Here is a 26,675-nt window from a genome sequence, read left to right as displayed (position 1 = left end):
AAAATGTGGAAAAAGCCACTTAGATCTCAAGCAAGAAATATTATTTTCAATGTTTATCGTAAAATAAAGGAAGAGGAAGATATAAATCAAACTCAATCTTTCATTTCACGCGGTCACACGTGGTAGAGTTGACCGGTAAGTTGGACTGAGTAATTTTGATACTTTTCGTTTATATTTTCTTTTTAGTTTATTTATTCGGTAGTTAAATGTGACATCTTTATAGGAGTTTCCAATAGTACTATACGGTGAATCGTAGTTGAGGACACATTGAATGATGGTTCGTATTCCATGCCTAGTAAAATGAGGAAAGGGAGGAAGAAGAAAATCAACTTGGTCAGTTGCAATTTACAGTTGATTGGGAATAATGTAAAGGAATTCTATACACCAACAATAATAAAACTGTTCCAAATTATTTGACAGGATATCGATTTCATAGGAGGAAAAGAATCTTTGACGTTAGATAAATAATAAGTTACATGTATGATTGAAATGATATATAATAAATTAGTACATAAAGTAATTTACAATTGATTTATTTTTCACAACATATTTTTTATCTTAACACCCTCGTTGGCGTTGGTGTTAGAACAAGTCTTACTGTCAGTCATATACGAGTCATACCCATATCAATGATATGCGTTACGACCCCTATTTTGACATATTGAATTATGTTTAGTTTTGCGGTCACCTGGAAGGGAATTAGCCTCTAAAAGCTTGGTGTGCTCAGCAAGGCAAGACGGTACTTCACTCCGGGCCACCTTTTGCAACTCTATAAAACGCAAATTCGGCCCTACATGGAATACTGTTCTCACCTCTTGGCGGAAACTTCCTTCCACTTGACTACGGTTCAACGAAGAGCGATTCTAATCGTCGACGAGCAATCACTCTCCGTGCGGCTTGATCCCTTGGCGTTGCGTAGAGATGAGAGGTCTCTCTGCATCTTCTACTGCATTTACCATGGAGAGTGATCGGAGGAGTTGTTCGGTCTAATACCTTCAGCTGAAGGTATTAACGTCAAGGCAAAATACAAAATACCATCTGTATCACCGCGACGTCCATCGATCGAGAACCGAGCGTTTTCTAAGGCAGTTTTTGCCGCGCGTGGTGCGCGTCACTATGTAGCTGTCCACTGAAGCATTTTCGAACGAATTCGATTTAAGGTCCTGCAAGAAAAGCGCATACCAATTCTTGAAAAGCCAGAAACGCACTTTCAAAGCTTCTGGCATCTCATTAAAATAAAAAAAAATAAAAAATGTTCCCGTATCAGATCCTGACTTAAAAATTCTTAAAGACATGAAAACTCATCGCATTTATACAAGGTTTTTCACTTGACCGAGGTCCCATTTAATATTCCAGAAGTAATCTATATTTTTAAAATTGCTGCTTTTACTGGAAAATACTTCTCGTGCCTCACAGAACTGATGTTATGCTAGTGATGATTATACTCGTAATAATACTTGTATCGAGTTTATAAGATTCGACAAATATTTAATTAAATCATGCAAACCAACAAAAGACAACAAAAAAATTGCCTAGTAACTTATGTAACCTGCTTTTTATATGTATGTTTTTGTATAAGGTAACGAAGTGTAAATAAACAAAGTTAATATATCTTTTTCTTTAAGAAAAATAATATTAAAATGAAATATTTGTATTTTTCCTATTTCACATAAATGTTTAAAGTATAGGAACTTTCTTTTCTAAAAAAATTAATCGCATTACATCGCAAATACGACCAAATAAATCCCAAATTCCGCAACAGACGAAAATCATTTAATTTCTGTGTGTTACAAGATATTTCCATATGACATTTTATCTTGCAAAATTTAATACACATGATGCAAAACAAGACTACTGACTGCCGCACAGTTCCACAAACTTAAATACGAATAAATACTTCCGTAACTCATTGAAGGTGTCAAGAACCAGATGTATAACAACATTCTTCATACAAATAAGTAATGTACGTTCATAGTAATGACATAAATAAAAATTAAACATTATCAAGATCGTTTTATCCAATTTCGCTAGCCCTAGCTATTAGCCCACACAAAACGTAAAAGCAATGCCTACGTCATTGCTTTTGTTTTGTAGTTTTATTCTAAATTCAATAACCAATTTAATTTAAAGTAATTGTAGTAAATGAAAAAAAGAAATCTTACAGACAAATAATGCCTATATAACAGAGCATCATTTCACCGTCTTTACTCTAAAACTATGTGAATATGTAAATTTTGCCTCTGTGAAATGTGGTTGTCAGTTGAGAAACTTGACTGAAGTGATGTGTGACAGTTACCTGTTACATTTTTAATTTTCAGTTTTCACTTGCAGTTTCTCTGTCAAACAGAGAAGCCGCAACACCGGGTTTAAACTTTTATGTTGAAAACGTGTTTTCGGAAGAAAATAATTTATTACCCTCGTAATATAAAAGTTCGTTATAAATTTTATCTAACGTTATTCTGAAAAAAAATCCTACATTTCGTACCTACAAAGTTACACATCCTGCCATTTTCAACACCACGTGTACCTGTTTTAGGTGACACCACATTAGAACTCGTATATTTGCATTGAAGTAATATACCCTTTAGTAATTCCTTGACTCAGTGCTCAATTGTGTTCAAGTGGAAATGGCACATGCTGAGGGCGACCTTCGAGATGGCTTATCTGCACGGGAAATCTTCGCGAATAGTGAAGGACTTACCTATAATGATTTCCTTCTGCTTCCGGGTTACATAGACTTTACCGCTGAAGAAGTTGATCTCACCTCACCACTAACCAAGAAAATTAACCTGAAAGCACCTTTAGTGTCTACTCCCATGGACACAGTCACAGAAGCAGACATGGCTATTGCTATGGCTCTCTGTGGAGGAATTGGTATTATTCATCACAACTGCACTGCTGATTATCAAGCTAATGAGGTTCACAAAGTGAAAAAATACAAACATGGCTTTATCAGAGATCCTGTCTGCATGGGCCCTGAAAATACTGTAGCAGATGTACTAGAAGCCAAGAAAAAAAATGGATTTACTGGATATCCAATCACAGAAAATGGAAAATTAGGAGGTAAATTGATTGGAATAGTGACATCTCGTGATATTGATTTCAGAGAGGGTGATCCCCAACTAAGTTTAAAAGAAGTAATGACCCCTATTAGTGAAATGATCACTGCACAATCTGGTGTAACTCTCCAAGATGCCAATTATATTCTTGAAAAGAGCAAGAAGGGAAAACTGCCAATAATAAATGGTGCTGGAGAACTTGTGGCTTTGATTGCCCGCACTGACTTGAAAAAGGCTCGCAGTTATCCTAATGCATCTAAAGATTCCAACAAGCAGTTGTTAGTTGGAGCAGCAATTGGTACTCGTGAGGCAGACAGAGAGCGCCTCAAACTTCTTGTCAATAATGGTGTAGATGTTATTGTACTAGACTCCTCTCAAGGCAACTCAATTTATCAGATTGACATGATCAAGTTTATTAAAAAAACATACCCTGATATACAAGTCATTGGAGGCAATGTAGTAACTAGAATGCAGGCCAAGAATCTCATTGAGGCAGGCGCAGATGCTTTAAGGGTTGGTATGGGCAGTGGATCAATTTGTATCACTCAAGAGGTAATGGCATGTGGCTGCCCTCAAGCCACAGCTGTGTACCAAGTATCATCATATGCCCGGCAGTTTAATGTCCCAGTCATTGCAGATGGAGGGATTCAGTCTGTTGGCCACATTGTGAAGTCACTGGCCTTGGGAGCTTCGACTGTGATGATGGGATCCCTTCTTGCAGGAACATCAGAAGCCCCAGGAGAATACTTTTTCTCTGATGGTGTGAGATTGAAGAAGTACAGAGGCATGGGCAGCCTGGAAGCTATGGAGAACAAAGATGGCAAAGGCGCTGCTATGAGCAGATACTTCCATAAAGAATCAGACAAGCACAGGGTAGCTCAAGGGGTTAGTGGAAGCATTGTAGACAAAGGATCAGTTTTGAGATTCCTGCCATACCTGCAAACTGGTATGCAGCATAGCTGCCAAGATCTAGGTGCCAAGTCAGTTGGTAAAATTCGAGAAATGAGCTACTCAGGAGATTTGAGATTTATGAAAAGAACCTATTCAGCTCAGTTAGAAGGAAATGTTCATGGTTTATTTTCCTATGAGAAAAGGTTATTTTAAAAATAGAATCTTTAATTATTTGCTTTAAACATTTCTTAAGATTGTGATATCAACAAATTATATGTGTTTGAGAAGTATATTCTTTATGAAATAAGCAAAATATTAAGAGCATAATTTTTGTTTTCTAGTATTTGTATATTGAGAAGCTAATGAGTTAACATGTATATTTTTTGGTAAACAGATGTATTTCATATTGTCACTTTTATAATTATCACAATGTTATATGAATTGTAAAATAACTTTCATAAATAAAGAGTGAACTTTAATTTTATTTTAATATCAACCCAAACAATATCAAAAGCCAAAGATTTTTTAGTTGTCTGCAGTTATTTCAATGAGTGTTTATAGAATTCAAATTTAAGTTTATATTAGTCATTGCTAATACATAGCTATTGTCAAATTTGCCACTTCTAGAATAATTAGTGTGTAGGTAGAAAAACCTAAAAATAGAACAACGGCTAAAAGGTATCTGGAAGATCATTGACATACTTTCATAAGGTGAAATGTCCCCTAATTGGCTTCATATAATGTGAGTATTGGCATTTGTTAGGTTTCAAGACATTTAGGTCGCATATCTTTGTAAAACATGAATTAATTATTGATAGTTATGAATATAATTTGTCCTTAAAAATATTACTTAAAACTTTTGACACACTATCTTTATCTAATACCATATATCTCTTCATTTTCTTAACAAACGCTATATATATAAGTGATAAATCGAGGTCATATGACCCATTGACACTTATCGAAATTAGTGGTACAGCCACATTAAGCGTTTTTTGAATAAATTGTATCAATCACAAGTCAAACCTAGATATCGCCGCTCGGGATATCAGCCTCAGATACCTTTATAATGATATTTACATTTATGGCTTCATTTGTTTCAATAATTGTCATTCAATAGAATTGATATATTATATAAATGTGTATACTCGGCACATGGCCATAATTTCTAAGGTAAATAAGTTTGCGCTTCGAGTAGGATAACTAGGTAAAAATAAAACCAAATTGTATTCTAATATAATCACATTTTAATGGAATTATGCATAATTAAGCAGCAATCGCCCATGCATATGATATTACAATCAATATTGAGTGCTAAATAACTTAAAGAGTACAAAAAATATTAAATGTGCTAAAAACTATGTTTTAAGACTGGTGCGTCCGCTTTTCTTACATTCCTAATAATAATTGCACACATCGATCAGTCCTTTAAAATGGCCTCGATTGTGCTATTTCAATCACTATCTACCAATTAAACTGTCAATAATTCTGACCGGCCTTCGTCATTTAGCAGTGGAACAGTTTCATGGTTCAGTCCAATAAATAGCAGGTTCGAAGCCTACGTACACATTTGAATAATCGGAAATACGATAATAATCACTGGAGCATTGAGAAATATAATCAGTCTGATCGAGCCTCATAGAGAGCATACTTAACTACTTATATAAAAAACAATATATAAAATAAATAAAACACAACGATCGTTAAGTAGCTAATAGTATATCTTGCGATTATCAAGACAACTTAGCCATAATTTAAAAATATCAAAACAAAATTTCGAATACTAAACCAAATCTGCCTCTGTTAATAAATATGAGAGTTTAGGCAGTATTCGACAATAAAATAAAACTTTAAACACATTTCTGAAATACATACGACATATAAAAATAACGGTATGCCTGCAAAACATGTCAAAGTATTATCGCAACAAACAATTCGAGCGTAAAACAGTTGAAAAAGTGTTCCTTGCTTCACTTCCACACGCACCAGTCGGAATGCACAAGTCAAGCGACCAAAGCGTATTAAATGTTGCTAGATTATCCTAGGTATAAAAGTTGCACTTTCCCGCGTGTTTTGCCAAACTAAACGCTAACGCGCTACAGATTATATCAAAACTACAATCTAACGATAAAAGTGGCTGCTTATTCTAAATTTAAAATGCTGAACTACTGTAACCGGTCTAAATATTCGATAATTGAAAATTGTCGTACGATTCTCAACGACACATACGTCATAATTAGAATTCTTTTAATCTATGAAATAACTAGAACGGCGAAAAGAGACTTGATACGTCATAGTTTGGTGCCAATGCTTCCAGAGTGCTGTAATGACAGTAGATTTACTATAAATTTAAACCCTAAAACACGGTAATTGTTTTAAACGTGTAGATGTTTTCCTCAAAATATCTGTAAAAACATTCTTCCATCAAATCAAGAAAATTATGACAAATCTACTGTATATACTACAGCAGCTATTTTGTGATCTGGAAGCAGTGGTTCACACGCGAAAATGTGCGAAATGAGTAAGATGTTACTCCTCTGGCTTCTGTTCCTCTTCATCCTCCAGGGTCCTTTCGAAGTCGGGTCCGGGTGCCGCATCGTCTTCAAACACAATTTCCTCGGGATCGGGGGCACGTGGCAAGAACTCTTCGCCAGGGCAGATCTTCTTGAAGATTTGTTCAGCCTAAACAAGAAAGCGTGGAATATATAAACAGGGTTAGATGTAAACGATAAAAAAATCGTATGATAAATGTTTCCTTGGAATAATAATTTACAGTACAGTTGGCTCGTGGTAGTGTAAATAGCAAAATTTACTTAAACGAAATTAAATTACATTTAATGGTTTTTTAACATACGTTACAAAGACTACACGCAATAAAAACCTATATATTATCAACATCAAGAGCATTGAATCTAATAAAGTTGTTAAACTTGTTTAAAAAATCTTAATGTTTTTAATTAATTATTCATTTCCTTAACAATCCCTCCTATGCGACAATGACTGCGTAATTCGCCCAAGTTTTGGGGTTGTAATTAAGATGTAGACATTTTCCATCTTACCAAAGAGGGTGTTATGAAAAATATTAGGAAGCGGGATGACTTTGACTTTATTTAGCAGTAGTAATAATTGCGTTTTCTTTAAAATAAAAAGTTTTAGTTCAATGTTTAATGTAAATTTCGATTTTTTATCTATTAATTAAAGTACTTAACTGACTTATTTTTTCTGTTTCGTATAATTTGTTTAACAATGTAATCTGTTTTGGCTTCGTATATTGTCAAGTATTTTATAAGATTACTTATAAATAAATATAGTTTAGAATGGCGACCATCTTGATTTATTTTTTGAATGCGTAGAAAATGCAGCAAGGAGGTTGCCACAGTGCAATACGACAAAAACGCGTCCTGAAATCGATACAAGTTTTATATTCAGTTAGACCAAGCGTGACCGATGCTCTAGATTCTAGAAAAAAAAAACTGTTAAGCAGTGTCGTAATAATTGTTTATATCCCTTGCAATAATTTACAATACATATGGAATTTGAATTTTAATCTACTCATCTGTTTTTTTATTATACATTTTGTCGTCTACATGTTTTAATTGTTTTGTTTTGTTCCAATCTCTATGTATTTCTTAAATATATTTTTTTCTAACTCTGGTGGCCTGGACGAGATCGCTTGAATGCGATAAGGCCAGTTGTCCTCCTTTTTAATTATATATAACTGTACTGTATTTCCTGCAACGAAGTGTAAATAAATAAATATTGCATAAGCAATATTGCCTAGTCCCTTTGTAAACTGGCAGCAAATGTATATTGAAGCATTTAATAATTTTCTACTTGATGTTCACACGTGTACATTACCTATACATATCAATTATATTTTGATTTGATTTTAATAACTGATAATGTTTTAGATGAAAAAGTTAATAAAGATGGGATTACTCTAACAACCTACGAGACATCGGTAATTTAAATTTATAAAAAAAAAACAGGTATAATTAGAAACCTCCTTCCGGTATCTGGAGTTGGTTACAAGAAAGATCTCTTAAGTGATTTTCGAAAAATATATTTTCTCATTAAATTGTATTAAAATAGGACTTCATTAACGGTTGTCATATATAGATGTCGATCACTTGCGTAAATAACTATGTTTAATTTAATTATTATATAATTTACCATTTTATAAAGATTTGATATTTTATTGATATTAATTTTGATTAGAAACACATATTACTAGAATGCCTTTACAATTAAACAACACTTAAAAGTAAATTAGTCAAAATATCTATATTACCATTATTACAGCAATGAAAATGTTATGACTGACACAAAATTGTCTATGTCCTGATTATATTGGCTCTGATACGATAAACATTAATACTTTGTAAACGATTATAAACGAAACTATATTACTATTGATATACTAAGTCCATTTATTTATTACAAAAACATATAGTAATGATAACATAAATTAAAAACCTGAAATGGTTTCAATTAAAATGTAGACGAGCCGTCCTAAATATACAGAAGATTCACGACTTCGCACGCACAGTAATAATTTATTTGAATTGATTTTAATTTGAGTAATAAACATTAATTTAAATACAATATACGTATTTGTAATGTTCTGTTTTTATTGAAAAGAAGGATATATATTTCTTTTGAATTTATGTAATATTTTTAGTGTGTTTCGCATAGATATAAATAAAATTAACAGACATTAACAAAAGATTTTACAAGAATAAGGTACATTGCAATGGCTATAGGAACGAAGTTTCCTTTTTTTACTTATGTCTTACATAAAGAAAGTATTTTGGGTAAAATTCGTTAATTATTTAAAATGTGTGATTCCACTTTACGCATATTACGCTAACTGGTTTATTATACAGGTTTTAGAATAAAAACTCATTTCAAATTCAAAATCTTATTCCTAACCTTGAAATTATCTCCATCATGGGCCATTTACAGCCGACACTACTTTTAAAATATTTCATCTATGATTCCCTAAGTGAATCTATTTTTACTATTATTATTCTTATAATTAAAAGCAGTGTTGGTCTAGTGACTTCAGCGTGCGAATCTCATCCCTGAGGTCGTAGTTTCGATCCCCAGCTGTGTGCCAATGGGCTTTCTTTCTATGTGCGCATTTGACATTAGCTCGAACGGTGAAGGGATACATCGTGAGGAAACCGGCTTGCCTTAGACCCAAATAGTCAACGGCGTGCGTCAGGCACAGAAGGCTGTTCACCTACCTGCCTATCCGATTAACAAATGATCATGAAACAGATATCTGAGACCCAGACCTAAAAAGGCTGTAGCGCCATTGATTTATTTGTAATTTTTATTTACTTAAGTTACTTAAAAATGATTAGTAATAAGAACGCTGGAATTCCTAACAATTTAACTATAAATTTGACTGAAAAAGACGAACGACTGTATTTAAACCGACTTAAGTAGATTAAGATATTTGTATAATTGCGTATGGATTAATAATAGTAGTTAAGCGCTTAGACTAAATTTTTGAACCCCACACTACAATTACCAACGACTACTTTTCCTATATAGTAATAATCCAGAGGCTATACAACCCTATACGCCTTTGCCTCCCTCCCGATCGCATCCGTGTCTTTGATATTTTTTTTAAAGACATAGACAAGTATCTCAGCCTTCCGTCTTACACATGACATTTTTGGATTTTGAGACACGCTGTTTCGTCATTATGTTTTCCGCAATCGCACCCAGTTTATTGGTGCGCAGGCGGGGATCGAACCCTACGTCAGAGATGGAATCTCCTGGCATAAAGGCCAACAACACTCTCTTTTCTATATAAACCAGAAATAATTGTACTTTTCATTTATTTTTTAACACTTCGTTACATTACTATACAAAAATTGGACATAATTAAATGAAACAACTGGCCTTATCGCTTTCGAGCGATCTCTTCCAGGCAACCACTGTGAGTAAAGAAAAATTTTTTTTTAAATTACTTACGGTAGGCAAGTAATGCAAAAATACATATAACATATAGTTATAAAGAATAAACTAAACTGATACTGGATACATGAAAAACAAAAAGTAAAATGTTGTGTGAATACAAAATATAGTACAGGCTTAAGTATAGTTTCATATTATTACGCAATAAAGCTTAATAAAAAAAACGTATTTTAATTATTATCTATTATCGGTTTTCTATTCAATGTCAATGTTAAAGGTTAATACGTAACCGATGTTTTGTATTCTGCTCCCTTTTATAATTATTAAAAACCTGATATAACATACACAATTATTACGAAATATGAGGTAATATTTTTATGGATAATTGTCATTTTAATAATTCAACGTTTAGTTAAGACTTTATTACAATGAAGTGCTGTTTTATAGAAAGAGCAAAATGAGTGTAGAAAAACTAGTCGTAGCAATTACGACTGATATTTGACTGTCTCACTGATATAGTCTCGGGTTCAAATTCCACATGAGGTCATAAAAATACGCGCAAAGAAAAATTTCAAAGATCTGGTGAGGCAAGACCGCCTCGGTTACACATACAGTCTGTTGGGCTTTGATAGATAAAAATAGCTATATTGGAATAATATAAATATTTAAAGAAAAATAATGAATGGCCAGGAGAACTTTTTTAATTGTATTTATATGCAGTCAGTAAAACGATGCCTTTAAATATATATCTTTTCAATCTTAATAGCAAATCAGCTTTAATAACATACAAAGTAATTAACATTTTGCAGAATGCCTGCAATTCTCCCTTAACACTCAATATTATTGCGTTCACTACAAAAGGATAAGGTTTCTTATGACACCTAAGAAAGCCTAAAACTGTCACATATTTAAATATTAAAATTTCTACATACTAGTGTTATTCGTCGCAATCCTATCTAAAGGACTACTCAAAAATAACTAATTTGTATTTTATTTATTACATAAATACATACATCATCCTTACAGACTATGCTAATACGATAATGTCGAGAAACATTAAATAAAATATAGTATTAATGCTTTTATTAACGGCAATCCTACCTTTTTGGACCCATATTGCCACCGTAACATGATGCTTTTAATGAAATATTTTTATATGCACTTTATGACGAAGTAATTTTGCCGCTTTATGTATAGCAAATACATATAACGTAAATACTGTGTATGAAATTTCATTATCATCGATAAAATGCTGAGGGTCGCAATGCATGAACTCTGCGCCCAGAAGCCAATAAAATTAATGTGGCTGTGCGTTTCGAGATATGTAATAAATTTTGCTTCCAGTTTTAGGCTTTTCAATTAATTTATAACTATCATCGCGTCCCATACGGGCCGTGTCTGCGCGATTGTTCTATCTATAGATATCGTTTTACGGATAAGTTTTACTAATTCATAAGACGACAGATCTGTGAACTAAAATAGATCTATATGCCAGATGATCATTTATAAATAGGTTTGCCACATAAGGAGGTTCCGGAAATCGACAGTTCATAGTATTTTGTTGACACAAATTTACACATTTATACCATATGTTTTCCTTATTGAAGCAACCCAATACGCCGAAAGAAGTTGATTTTCGTCTCGTGTCTATTTGTCTGTTAAAGATTCCCAGCCAAAATCAGCCACGCTTGCAACTTTAATTTCTGCCTTTGAGGAGGAGATTGACCCGTTACGGTAATTATCAAGGTTTTGTTTAGATTCCGTCTTGATAGCAAGGGTGCAAGAGCTTGGCCTTTGAAATCCGGGCGACAAAAAGGCTTCCCCCACCTGGGTGCTATTATTATGAACTTCCCTTGGAATAAGTTGGTGCCGCACTCGAGATGAAGCGCTGGCGGTGGATATATCCACGCTTGATCGTATCGCCAGCATCTGCTGAAGGCGTCGTGAAAGCAAGCGTTCGAGTCTCATAAGTCTAGTGACACATAACTTGCCACATGAGCCTTTCGTGAATATCAATTTGGGGGGTTCCTCATCGTCTGAATATGTCTGTGGTTGTCTCATCCAAGAGACACCATTTGGCGCCCCTTCCATGAAGTACATTCCCGGCAAGTGGTGAGGGATAAGTACAATATTCCAACTGTCCGTCAATGCCAGATGATCTTTTGTCAATTTTAACGTTAAAACAGTTTTGCTGTGGCATTGCAGAATTACCGTTGAGATCTTTAGGATTTGGGATGTAAGCTGCTGCCATGGCCTGCATCTCCTTTAGATTGCAATGCCACGCCTTTTGACTTTAACTCCAAGAACCTTTGAGGGGTTTGTTGTTGACAAGCGCTCCCCATTGTAGATCCAAGGCATCGAGGTAACAATGTAATTCGCATGCTTTGTTTCGAAGTGTAACGGCATCTTGTGACTGCAGTTGTGCAACCACTATACCATGTGTCGATTCATCTCCACGATCTCACGATCCACCACCAGGCCTCGGGCAAAGAGGAGATCTCCTTAATGCATGGCTGTGTTGTTGCAGCGTTCGGCAATAAAACCTACCCCGTTGGGTGATGAAGGTCGCAAAATTGAGATACCTTGGGTTTGCGGGTTAGGCACGTTTGACCGCGTGGCCAACACATTTTCACCAATTTCTGCACTTTGACTTTGCAACAAAAACTATTTTGACTGTTCACTCAACACGTGTGCAGTATTATTAGCCATTTTGTACATTTAACGTGAAAACCGAGTTCACCAATTTACGTAATAATTATTTCCACTTGAAAATAAATTTTAGCTCGATATAATTTTAAATTTACTGCTTCGTTTAAGTTTTGCACCATAAGTGCTGCACCAGCGACTGTGCTAGACGAAAAACGACGCAACAATAAACAATGAACAAGAATTTTTCCTTTAGCGCGGCAAAAAGTTAGTTCCAGTTTCATACGTGGGGCGCTGGCGACGGTGTCACGTGATGGAAAAGGATCGGATACTAGCGATTTGGGCGGAAACGGAAACATTGTACTCCCATAATGGACCTCGGACGTCATACGTAACACATAATATTAAGAAATATATACCTACTTCAGTGCAGTCAACTTTTCTTTATACACTATTACAACACTAAAATACTGTAAACTATGAGATCAGAAGAAGATGCTTGTCAAAATGGGCGCAAAAATTTTCTTCTTTAATATTTTAGCTTTCGAGTTACACAATAGGCAAAAAGACACAAATCTACATAAAATCATAGATTTCAAATGACTACATCAAATTGTATATTTGTTGTATTTGATACATAAACTGAAACATAACTCCATTTGTAAAAATCCAATAATTTGAAAAGTCTCTCGAAGACTTTGAAATATATTACGAATGCCTATATATTAACACGCTCGACGCAAATAACACGGGTGAAACCGCAGAGCACAGCCACTAAGAAATAAACAAATAACAGTGGCTCTGCGAACATTCAATAATTGACTTAAATTTCCCTACACTCATTCACTCACATGCATCCACAATCACCCATGCACTCAAGCGTGTTATAAAAAGTATAAAAAAAAATTAAAATAACAAAATAAAAGGCTTTGGAAATAACTATTAAGTTTGTTATGGAAACCTAAACATGAAACAGAAACATATCATTAAAAATCGGTAATAATTAAAAAAAAAATGGTTATCTGTAAAGTGGTGACAATGCAAGTAATAGGACAAAGCTCTTGCGTGCGTGCATTCGGCGTTCACCGATTTATTAGACGTTGTCACGTCAAAAAATCTTTTTTTACTTATCGCATTGTTCATTAGTCAATATACGACTACTGACAGCTAATGTGCTTTAAACGGTTCTAAACAAATTAAGCATTACCTGTTCAACGGCCCTATCAAAGTCGAGTCCCGAGTCAGGTCCGGAGCAAACGTGTACGTTGTCAACCAGACTTGCGACGGGCGCGCTCGTGTCTCGCACGTTGTAGAATACCGACCACAGACACTAAAACAAATTATTTTATTTATTCAAACATTAATTTTAGAAATTTTATACAAAAACAAATAACATAATACATAAAAATTATGAGCTATATTTATTATCGCTAACAAGCGACCTCTTTCAGTAGGTATTTATGGTGGGTAAACTGCAAGTAGTACATGACCAAATCTTATTAAAAAAAACCTTAATCTAAAACAATACAAAAATAATAATAAAACAAACTAAAAAGCTAATCTATTATATTATTATGAATTGGTCTGCAATACAAATGAATAAGAATTACAAAAGTCAAGATTGAGCAGGAAAGGATATGGTGAACAAATGTTTATGCAGGAGAGTTTCAAAAGATGTCAGGTAACTAATCGTATGGAGTCGGGCAGCCTATACCACAACAAAATAGCGGAGATCCTCAAAGAATTGCCTAAGAAGGATGAGCTGTGAGATGGAATTTCCAATAAGCGTCTATTGGAGGAGCGTGTATCTAAGGACCTGAGAACTTCAATACATTTTTAAGATGAGAAGTAGTTTTGGATTTGAAAAGATTTCAGTGCAGAAGTTGAAGGAGATGAGCGTCACGTCTAAGTCGAATAGGTAGTCATCCGAGCTGCCTGCGGAATTTAGACATACGGTCATATTTCTTAACACCAAATATAAAACGTATGCAGAAATTTAATCAGACAGGCGTTTAATCTTGTCAAGCAGCTTATTCAAATCAGAGACGCATTAGTCCGTATAATCGAGAATAGGAATCAGAAGAAATTGTGCTAAAATAGTTTTTAAGCGGATGGAAGTAAATTAGAATAACGGGCTGTTACTGGGCTGAACGGGCTAAAAAAATGGAGTTGTAACAAACACTGTGTCTGGTCTACTCCATTTTTTCAACTCCATTTTTTTACATGAAAAGATCGTTCCCATGGCGTTTGTTACTTATTCTGCTGGGAGATGGCGCTGCCGGACCAATCGTCGCGATATCAATACTATTTGATGATATGATTTATAGTACTCTCATCTGACTCCTAGGAGATTACACATTACACGATAGTAATTTGCAATGTATATAACATAAGCAGCAGTGATGCCAACTAGGTGGTATCACCCCCCCCCCCCAAACAAACAAAATAAACTAAACAAGTACACTTATGAACGTCAACAGAAAAGATGTTAAATTCATTCAAAATTTACATTTACTACCAGGGTCCAAGTCAAGGGCGTAGAGCGGGTAAGAACTGTAAAGAAACTCTCCCCCACACTTTTTAATCGCCAAATTTTGAATAAAGGTGCTTTTGGACGTACTTTATTCAAGTTTTTTTTTCTTAAAAACGCCCGCTAACGTACAATTTATATTAGGCTTCTAACCCAACCAACAAACAATCAAATCCAATGGTGGCTAAAACATGGTGATATATGAAAAAACTGTTATACACCAAGATCGAAATAACAGCAATTTTATACAACTTGAATGTATTTTAATGCATATTTAAAATTACCTTTCAGAGTGAACAACAAAAACTGAAGTTTTTTCTCGTTGTTGCCATCACTGCCTACATTACTAAAACATATAAGATTTAAGAACATCGTTTACCTTAGGTTTTTCAGTGGTTTCGCTTTGGTCAGCATTCATATCGAAAATCCTTTGCGCGTAGGGCATCAGGTCATTCTCTGCGTCCGTCACTTTGCTGGTGATCAGGTATACCACGACTGCACATGTACATGAATTATACATTTACATATTTCATATTGCCCTTTAGTTAGGAAAGATTTTTTTTATATGTACGGATTTCGAAACTTCTGGTAGAAATAGGCTGCCCTATGCCCCTACATAGGGCAGACTTAAGAACTTTCTAGAATTTTAATGTGATATTTAATATATACATTTAATTATCAAATTCTTTAGTTCAATAAAACTTAAACAACTTATAAACACGATTACGCGATACACTCTCTAAGTTACCGAAAATCCTTTTTCAATAAATTTGGTTTAGAACAACCTTATTCACTATTGAAAAATAAATGGCGCTACAACCTTTTTAGGTCTGGACCTCGGATGTTTGTATCTGTTTCATGATAATTTGTTAATCGAATACGCAAGTAGGTGATCAGCCTTCTGTGCCTGACGCACGCCGTCAACTTTTTGGGCCTAAGGCAAACCTCGCGATGTTTTCCTTCACCATTCGAGCGAATGTTAAATGCGCACATGGAAAGAAAATCCATTGGTGCACAGCCGGGGATCGAACTTACGACCTCAGGGATGAGAGTCGCACGCTGAAGCCAACACTACCCTTTATTTACTATTAAGAATGTGTAAATTTGTCTTTATTAAGGAAAAGACACTCTGTTTCACAAGTCTTAAGATTCATAGTCATAACATTTAGAACGTTTTTTCCGTGACCACCTACTAGCAAAAACATTCTAGTAAAAGCACATGTTCTGCTCGATAAACAAACTTAAATTAAATGTATATTAAATACTTACACAATCCCTTAGGACAAGATCCCGTAGCAGGTCCGACTTCTAACACCGTAACAGCGTGATCAGTGCCATCTAGCGACGGGAACCGTAACAACGTCAGGGGCTCCTTCTCACTCGGCATAATCGAAGCATTTGTGACGAACACGGCTTTAGAAATGTCAGTACTTTCTGTCGGTTCAGGGGAGATCATCTCTTTGGGACATTCGTTAATCCCTATGACGAGGTGGTCACAATTCAACGTCTTAGATTTACTTTCAATGACCACTATAGATTTGCCCTCGTCGACCACTTTGTGTTCGACTTTGTCTATTGGGCGGTTTAGGCAGTATACGCCTCCGAATACTGCGCATAATCTGTAAACAAAATCATCAAAATAATATATATTTATTTCGTGACACATGTGGAATTTCTGGTTATATGGCACATATAGATGTAACAAATTGGTGACATATCATATCAATCAAATGGACCATGCCACTGTTTAAAGCCTGGACGCTAAATTTCATTTACAATGTGTGAATGAAGTATTTTTCCAGAGCCAAGGTCAAATAAATTTATATATATATATATATATGTTTACTATGGATACAAGTATCACTTAAAAAGCCGGCGTAAAAAAACTCTCGATACACTTTTAAAATTGCAAATCATCTAAGAACAAGTGTTGTTTCTAAAACAAATATCGCAAATTAATTAAAATTAGCCTGTCTAGTCCCAGGCGCCCTTTTATCGACTAGTTAATCGTTAACTTTATAGTAAGCCTTTTTACATAGCTTTACTTTAATACATTTCTAAAATTTATTAAAAGTCAGAGACAAAAGAGCCTCTGGGATTTTATTAAAAAGTTTCCCTTCTCCCAATAAAGAATTACTAACTTTAGATAGTCTAGAACGCGGAAATTACAGCCTGTGTTTGTTCCGAGTATTAACATAATGTGTATGTTTTATTCTAGTGAACAAAATATTTTCATAAATATATTGCGATGCAAAGGTAAGTGTATTAATTTCCGTGAATTTATCTCTCAGAGATTCCCTACATTTTAAATTATACATTGCACGAATAGTTCTCTTCTACAGGATGAAAATAGTTTCGACGTGTGAAATCTGTGCTGCTATATAGATGTTAAACGCGGAAGATCACTAATGACTCAAATCTTCGCCAACCACGGTCTCCGCCGTATTCTGAATGTCTACTGGCTGTAGATCTCACACAATAGCCTCAGATCCAGCGACGCTGGTGACGTACAGATGCAGATAAGACTAAAAGAGCCGGGAGGACTTGGAACGAGGCGAATCTCAAGACCGATAAAGATAGAGGCTCACTGTAAGCTCTGTCTGCCAAGCGCATAGAACATTGCAGTCAAGTATAAAAGTATATTTATTAAGTATGTAGTAGCTGTATTTGTACCTAAACGCATACATCATTACTGTATTTACTGTATTGTGATATTTTGAATCTATCAAAATAAACTAACGCAATTGCATCTTTGTTTTATTGCAAGTAAATTTCAATAAATTCCATTACAAAAATTTGACAAACTGTAACGATTGTTGGCCTCGAAAAATACACTATTAGTTCAAACGCAACGTATAATTTCGCATTTATACAGTTTAAATATGAAAATACTGTATCAACTGGCGTAGAAAGATTTACCATGAAAGTATAAATATAGGAAAGTACAACGACCTAGATATGCACTGAGTGAACACAAAAATATTTATCACTTTCTAACATTGCACGAAATAAAATAGGTATATATCATATTTAAATATTTCTTAAACAATTGTAACTTTCTAAATGTAACTTCTTTATATAAACTATATTTAATCAGGCTTGTGCATAGAAGATACCTCTTTAAAAACGCTCGTTATACTTACAAACTTACTTATATGTATGTTTTTGAATTTAATATAGAATGACGAGGACGGGATACTTCATTCTAGTTGTGTACTAGAAAAATTATAAAGTAGGACGTATGATGTGACACACAGTTTTTTTTTTATATAAGCTACGAAACCCACGGTACAACCTATAAAACGCAGTCACGACAGCGTAGACACTAGACAGAATAGACACTACCACCTCGCGACGGCCCAAGACACGGGAAAACTCCCATGAAGGCCGAGATACACTCGTCAAAACAGCTAGAGCTGAGCCGAGCCAATAGCGAGATTACATTTAAAAAAAAACACCATTTTAATCGGCGCGTTGGCCATTCATGGAGAAAGAAGCTCTCTTTTTACATAGCTGAAGTATCTTCTAGGCCTCCACTGAGAGCCGAATTAAATAAATGGCACTAATGATTTTTTTTTCTAGTCAAGGCTTTTCCAGTATCATTTTATTTATCAACTAATTAAATTATCAAAAACCTATCACGGGGAAATTGTTTTTAATTTTTATTAATGTCAACCATGTTCATACATGACAAAATGACCAAACTTTTACGGATTATCCACATGGCGTATTCGTTGCCAAGGAAAAGTTCGAAATAAGCTTTCATTATATTGCAATAAGCTTTCATATGTCAATCATACAAAATATAAAGAAAAAATACATTTTTCTGTTATTTTTGTCAGATAAGAAAATAAGCTAAAAAGTATTGTGATGAATTCTATATTACATTTAGATGAGGTTTTAACCAATATTCAATTTTGTTTGTCTTGGGTATGGTAGGGTACAACAAATTATAGTTAAGGAAGGACCTAACTATCACATTATAATTTTAAAGGTCCTTAGAAGTACAATATATAACGCGGAAATGTTGGAGAGACTGGGGCTGCGAATGCGTAATCAAACTCTAAGCATTGCTTCTGAGACTGGCTGAATTCACAAGAATTGCATTATTTTTAATGAGTTATAAAAAGGTTAAGGTTTAATATTTTCTTGTTTTGGTTTATATTATGTTCTTAATTTTAGTTCTAAGTTTTTTATTGTATTATACTAAGTTTCGTTTGTTGAAGTCTCGTCTATTGAAGTTTTTTTTATTTAAAAATTACCTGCAGAAGCACTGAGGCAGCTCCCCGCTTCCGTACATAGGCCAGAGGAAAGGTGTGTTGCCATAGCGACCGAGGCTCATTAAAAACTTCTTGGATTCCTTAACTCCGTCACGGCAATTCATCTTATCAGTGCCACCAGCGATCGCGAACAGCACATAGTGGATCAGGTTAGGTGTTAGTCCTTTGTGAGTGAGGTAATCCTTGAATGGTTTATCATTCCAATCTGTAAATTTAAATTAAATTCACTAAATATGTCAAGGTCAATTGATTACTGCTGATTTATTGATTTAACCTGCGTAAAAATAAATTACTCAGAATAATGTCTGCTGAATAACTGAACGAAAAAACGAAATTTTATGCGTAATACATCATATCCCGGACAAGTCTTACGCCATCATCGATACGACTTGTTGCAGCTTATTATGACGGGTGAAATTGATTGAATAAAAAGATGGGCAAGGAAGAAACAGAAGATGTGGTCGCAGAACGTGACTGGATCACATCCGCCGAGGAGGTTTTTAGACTAGCACAAGATACCCGCGGATTCAAGTTGTTAACAGCCAACATTTAGCAATAAATTTGCACTAGAAGAAGATACGAAAAAAGCATAATTTACATTTTAAGTACCTTTAAACTCTTGTTCCATCTCCTCCTCAGTGTTACCAACGATGGCCGTCAGCATTTTCATGAGCTGCCGCTTCTCAAGGATGCTGACAGAGTCAGTGGCGAAGACATCGGCTCGAGAGCAAGGCACCGGCATCAGGCGATCGTCCAACCACGTAAGAACGCGTGTAACACATCGAAATTCAGCATAGCGGGCGATGTTTGAGGATATCAATAATTCTACGAGAGGCCCTCGGGAAAATAACAACTGGAAATTTCATTCAAATTTATTTATTTATAAAGTATGGTCATCGCTGAAGTACCTTACATCAAGAGAACGATCTGAACATAGACAAACTTCTTTATACAGTCACGTCTAATAGTCATTATCATTAAAGAACTACAAATTATTTAAGCGGTAGTGAAATATAGTACTGAACTTGTCAACCTAACGAAAATGACCTCTTACAAATATGAAAAAATTGTTCGATTTGACGTGTTGGTTTTGAAATTGTTTTGTTGTAAAAATATTTAATAATAACTTTATAAGATTTAAAATATTTTTTAGCATTGGGAAACGCCCTAAAGTAGTGTGTACCATGCTATATGGTAATAGGAGAACAACTTATGTATGTGATGAAATTTTTCATTTATCTAAAGATTTAGTTATTTTTACTATTAATAAGTTGTTAAGTTCATTAATAATAAACAACTTCCTCTATTATATTGCATCTACATTATACGTTAAAAACGCTTTATGGAGGTCGTAAACTAATTAGAATTTTCGTACAATTAATCATTTCTTTCATGTTATTGATCATTAAAAATATCGTTAACATTCTAATAAAATTTATCAAAGAAATCAGTAAATATTTATAAATTTAATCAAGCTTTTTGTAGACAGTCTCTCAGGCGCCTAATTCAATTCTAACGGAGGCGTGAATATACGAAAATATCACGCATATCACTAGCGAGACTTGTGATCCGCCCGAATTCACATTTGAGACGCACTCGTACAAATACTTGTATGCTGCATAACAAGAAGATTGGTTTAGAATCAAGCTTTACGCGAACTTTACCCGTATGTCGTCGTCGTACTCACTGTTGCCCGCTAATTCGTAGATATTATCAATAATAGGAACTAAATATACATTGTAATATCCGTTATAAAGACTACGGGCAGAAATATTCTAGACTCTATTTTATATTAAACTAACTATACACGTTTGTAAAGTATGTTTAGGAAAATCCCATCTTTGATTATTTTATGTCAAAAGTTTAGGCTCTGTTTTAAGCTAAGACTTTTAAATTAAGTAAGTGTTTTAAAGACTAAAATACATAGCGCATACTATGACTCCGGTATGCAAAAATCGAATACGTTTTTGACACACGGCAGTAACGCTCAGTGACACATGTTAAATGTTTGACATTTATGACAAGTCATTGCGTCTCAATTGTTCGCCATATTTTTATTTAATATACACTTGACAATCGCTGTGTATCTAATTTCATGAAAGAACGTTAGATACGCTAATTATTATCATAGAGTATAACGAATTTATTGTTTTATGATTTTTATATGAAAATTCACAATTATATTTCTTTATTGCGAAAATACAAAATAATGAATTTTTAGATATCGTATAAAAAGAACAGCTTGTTCTGTACAAAACTCTTCTGCGACCAGTGCTCACTTATGGTTCTGAAACCTGGCACCTTAGCAAGAAAGACGACATTTCTCTCCTAATTTTCGAGCGGAAGATTCTTCGAAGAATCTTTGGTCCTGTTTGCGACGATGGTGTTTGGCGTATTTGCTACAATGAGGAACTTTATAACATCCTTGACGACGCCAACATCGTCCAATTCATAAAATGCAACAGGCTCATGTGGCTGGGACATGTGCACCGAATGGCGAACGACAGAACCCCAAGGTCCTTACTAAACTCACAACCCGGTAGCAAGAGAAAACCCGGTAGACCGAGGCTAAGTTGGTGGGATGGAGTTGTGAAGGACCTCGAAACAATAGGGGTACGCAATTGGAAACGGGATGCTCTGGATAGATTGCGATGGCGAAGTGTACTTGAGGAGGCTAAGGCCCACAAGGGGCTGTTATAGCCATGGATGATGATAAAACGAACAGGCAAACTTTATACAACATCGAAATCGTAAAATATGAAACCATATAATACTTTAATATTTGGCCATAATACATAAATCTGTGGCTCTTTAGGTCTAGGCTTCAGATTTCTGTATGTTATATGATCATTTGTCAATCTAATAGAGTCAACTAGGTGCTAGGTGTCAACTTTTTGGGTGGAAGGCGGTGGAAGGAAGCGGGTTTCATGAGTATGTTTCCCTTCACCGTTCCAGCTAATTTGTACATGGAGAGAAAGTCCATTGGTACACAAGCGGGGTTCAAACCTACCTCAGAGATGTGAATCACACCCTAAAGCCCCTAGGCCAACACTGCTCTTATCATAAATAAACTTATTTATTAATCAACATTAATCACACATTGGTTCTTCCAGTGTTTTCTGTTGAATAGAAAACTCACACTACTATGGCTCAAAACCTTTATTATCCAAATACAAAGTAATAAACATAGTGTTAGATATTTAAGGATAAATTATCGTTATACTAATATACCACGTTGACAAAAGGTCAATGCCCTTTCGTACACCGCAAATTCAGTAAAAAACATCGTTGAAGATTTTATACTTATTCGCTCAGAATAAAAGCTATTATATCAGTTGTGTTTAATAAAAATATAATTTCTCCTAATGAAGCAGTACAATCGTTTTGTAAACCGTTTTATTTGGCATCAGTTGTGGAAGTCATTAAAATATTTGGAGCAGGAGGCGGTGGAGAGACCGTTATGTTTAATGGAAGTGGAAACTTTTTGCTTTTTATATATACTCTACGCCAAACCCGAGTCTCAAGGTTAATTCAAAAATTCCAATGTAACTTCTTTATCTTCGAACAAAGACTTCCCTAAATAGTGAGCTAAGTTTCTAATTAGAAAACACTGTGGCCTTTGCTAATATTTCAACATTTGGTATTTGATATTTAAATGCGGTATCCATTTATACAAGTGACAGAGAACATCATTTTTATAACACCGAACTGAAATGTATCGTAGGTACAGAATATCTATGCATCTGTTTCACTAATATTGTCGCCGAAAAACAAATTGGGCAGAGCCTGCTCGATTTATCTGATAAGTAAATCATCGCGCCGTGCCATCACTACGTGCCGACTACCGGGGCTTACATTTTTCTAGAAAAGACCCATACTCATAAATAAAAATAATTATAGTCGCGCCGAGACCTAAATGTCATACTTTATAGAAATATTCAATTAATAAAACAATATAATTCGTTGTTCATAAAAAATCTGGCTTAATCAACATAAACAATCTTTCAACAGCCAGCCGCGTGTATTCGTGCGACGTGTACATAAAATTTTTACTGTAATCTTAAGCACACAAAAAGCGTGACCAACGATTGGATAATGCCGGAGTGAATCATCTATTCATCTCACTTAGCTAAAGTAGCTCAGTTTAAATTTATGACAAGATTTTAGGATTTTAAATTTATCCCTTTGATCACTCACAGTACATTTAAAAAAACATTTTCAGGTATATAGGGAAAGGCTGCTTTCTTATTAAACATTATGAATATAAAATAAACTAAAAAGACAGAATATTCTCTACCCAAGCCACATTGATAATGATGGCACATATTGTGTAAATTAATTACAGTATAAAAATATATGACACTGAAACCATATAGTTTTACTAGAACATAATGAGCAAAATAAAATTAATAAACCAAATTTGCTGTGTTGCTGCATTTCACTTTAGTGCTTGGTTAAACATACATTATTTAAAGGTTCTAGAGAAACTTAAAATTGTTAGAAGGTACTCTAGCCAAAACTATTGTACTCTACTTAGATATGAAACATCCTAACTATACAAGAGCTAGGAAATTATGGAATCAATTTATTAAATCCTGTTTTGACAAAGCCAGAAATGGAAGATCTTCCTAATATTCTATAGGATGACTGAAATTACATTCTATAAATTAGAATGGATATAATTCATTTTAAATTAAGTTATAATATTAATAAGTAAAAAAAATGGTACCTTTGGTGTCATATCAATATTAAATTTCCTATATTCAGCAGCAAATTTAGTTTGACTCCAAATTTTCTTTGCCGGGTCTGCATCAGTCTTGTTCTCTTCTGCTTCCTCTGACACATCTCTAAGCACAAAAACATACTGTGTTAGACAGTTGTTTTAATTTTATCAAAAGCTAAATTCATACAAATATACATTTGGATACACTTAATTAACAACTCTATTTTTTTAACAAAAAAATGAGTGATCTCAATGCTTTAGAGGGTTTGCCGTTAAATTAAGGGATGTTGGACAGAGCTTACACTGTATATTGTATTTTCTTAATTTTGATAGTCTGGTTATTGATTTATTTCCTACTGTTACTTTTTTGAATAAGTATTTACTTACTTTTCTATGTACCATTTCTCACTGAGATTATAAACTTGCTCTTGCCTCTTCGGATCCTCAGAAACTTCTTTAATAAATTTTTGTAGACCATCAAAATTGTATGAAGCCCAGAGACCTCCATAATGATCACTTGAGTCTAAATGAAGGACATTTTTACCAATCCTACTGCATGCTGCTGCTACAATTGACTCCACCATACCTTTAGAAAAGTAAACTTGTATTTTTTTGCGAAGCAGATGGAGTATTAGTATAGGTGACTTTACTTACATTTACTGATATATTATACTATAATAAAACTAAAATGAATATTATAATCTATATTCTTACTACAAGGGGTCAACGACTGTAACTGAAAAAAATTACGGAATGAGTAATCTCTGATAACTAGGGCGTTTTTTGCATATGTTCTAAACATTTTTATACTTTTGTTCTATATTTTTTTATATAAAGCTAAGTCGCAAATCCCCTATGAATACAATTATCTCATAATTGCTAAATTTTATTTGTGGTAAACCGTGAGTACTAAATAACAAGATGTAAGAACAAAAAAAAATAGGATCGATACATAAGTAGGCTAGCTTTCGCCATTACAGCCGGCATGAGTTATTTCAAGAAAAAAGGCATACCTGTCCCTACGACAATGACTTGGAAATCGGTCGGTAAATCGTCGTCCATTTTAATTTCTTGTTTAGCTCACAGTTATTATAAAAAAACAATATTTTATAAATTTCTAAAAATGTACGTCCTTTGATAGCTCTACAAAGGCTTATAGTTTTCTTAAACTGACATCTGACAATTGGCAGTGCTGTGCTGTCATAAGAGAGAAGATAACAATCTACAGGTAATAAATAAAAGATAAAATGCTTTCTTTCGTTACAGACAATATAGCAAAAAAAGGCAATAGATCAGATATAATAATAGTAACGCTTAATAGATTTTTCGTGTAAAAAGCGTGTTTGATATTCTTTTCTTAAAAAATAACGCCGACGACTCCTAACTAATATCATTAGTATTTTCAAAGTAGAGCCCGAGAATCAAAACGGACTAAATACGAAAAAAGCATAAATAAATAAAATATTTTTCGAAAATAAATTGATCTCAAAATAAACTATACGATGTATACATCTATTTACCGAATTTGTATATGTATGGGCGTCCCAAGACTATGGGACAACAAGGTAAAGTATCTTAAATATCGTAGATAAGATATTTTGCTGAAAGAAGACTTTATTTTATTTTTAATTGTAAGAATTACTGCATTCAATGATTTTCTAATAATTACTTAACTCGTCTGGGAATCGAACCGACTCAAATATGAAAAAAAACACTCCTTATTTTTTTGATGCCAATCGGGAGAATGGACAAAAAATAATAATTCTATTTAAGTAAGATTGTATTTTAAAAGAAAAGAAATAACGTAAAATGTTTGTGCCAAATTGCAATAATCATGTTTGGACCAAAGAAAATCCCCTACAGTCACTGACACGAATAACCAAGTGCGTCTTTCACTCAACTGTTGACGCAGAATTATGGTTTTCTATCCATTTTTAACTAAGGAACCTTAAATACAGAAAAGTATTTATAAATACTTCAAATGTTTCGGTGGCAGAGCAAGAAAACTTAATTTTTCAACAAGATGGAAGCTTCGGCTCATAATAGTTAATAATATAACATAACTACGATATTTAAGGTACTTTTCCTTGATTTCCCAGAGTTGAGCGACGACCTGCATGTATATACGTGTGTTTTACAAGTATGTAGATAGTCCCGTGTAGAAATATTCTGGCTTAAGATACAAAAAATAAATTTTTGCCCGATTAAAGGGTTAATTCGACATTGGACAGTTCGACTAGTATTAAAATAACCGTTTTATGTTTCGGTTTAAATTTTTATTTATAAATATGCACTATGCACTATTTGCCATAAAAATTCTGGCCACAAAAAAGGAGTATTTTATATTGAAGATGTTTTTGAAATGCTGGACTCAGACACGTTGTTAATGTTGTTTATAATATCAATTAGGTAGTAAGAACAAAAATAGTAATTTATACAGCTGATGACGATATATAAAATTCTTTCACGCTCATAAAAGAACCACAAGCCACAAAACAACGGACGTGATCGGCGTCATTCCCTATTTTCTCTCGATAAAGAAAATTTATAGAGTCATATTTATCTTTATTATAGTTTAATGCTCGCGATTTGTTTACAGAGTAAACCGAAAATGC

At 34.1% G+C, this 26,675-nt stretch overlaps 2 protein-coding genes across 2 annotated transcripts; one reads left to right on the top strand and one right to left on the bottom strand.

Moving 5' to 3' along the window:
• Positions 1–2,336: 2,336 nt before the first annotated feature.
• On the top strand, positions 2,337–4,429 carry LOC123712318 (inosine-5'-monophosphate dehydrogenase). Its single transcript, XM_045665340.1, has one exon. The coding sequence runs from the start codon at positions 2,628–2,630 to the stop codon at positions 4,161–4,163; it is 1,536 nt and encodes a 511-aa protein (XP_045521296.1). The 5' UTR covers positions 2,337–2,627; the 3' UTR covers positions 4,164–4,429.
• A 748-nt stretch (positions 4,430–5,177) lies between these two features.
• Positions 5,178–25,229, bottom strand: LOC123711783 (rab proteins geranylgeranyltransferase component A 1). Its single transcript, XM_045664574.1, has 9 exons — positions 25,074–25,229; positions 24,448–24,646; positions 24,067–24,184; positions 19,947–20,190; positions 19,320–19,542; positions 16,327–16,676; positions 15,437–15,552; positions 13,735–13,857; positions 5,178–6,632 (listed from the first exon to the last, which is right to left on the bottom strand). The coding sequence occupies exons 1-9, from the start codon at positions 25,120–25,122 to the stop codon at positions 6,480–6,482; spliced, it is 1,575 nt and encodes a 524-aa protein (XP_045520530.1). The 5' UTR covers positions 25,123–25,229; the 3' UTR covers positions 5,178–6,479.
• Positions 25,230–26,675: the final 1,446 nt, after the last annotated feature.

Source organism: Pieris brassicae, chromosome 7, assembly GCF_905147105.1.
Source record: "Pieris brassicae chromosome 7, ilPieBrab1.1, whole genome shotgun sequence".
Taxonomy (NCBI): Eukaryota; Metazoa; Arthropoda; class Insecta; order Lepidoptera; family Pieridae; genus Pieris; species Pieris brassicae.
Note: the sequence above shows the minus strand (reverse complement) of the source record. Positions and strands in the feature narration are given on the sequence as shown.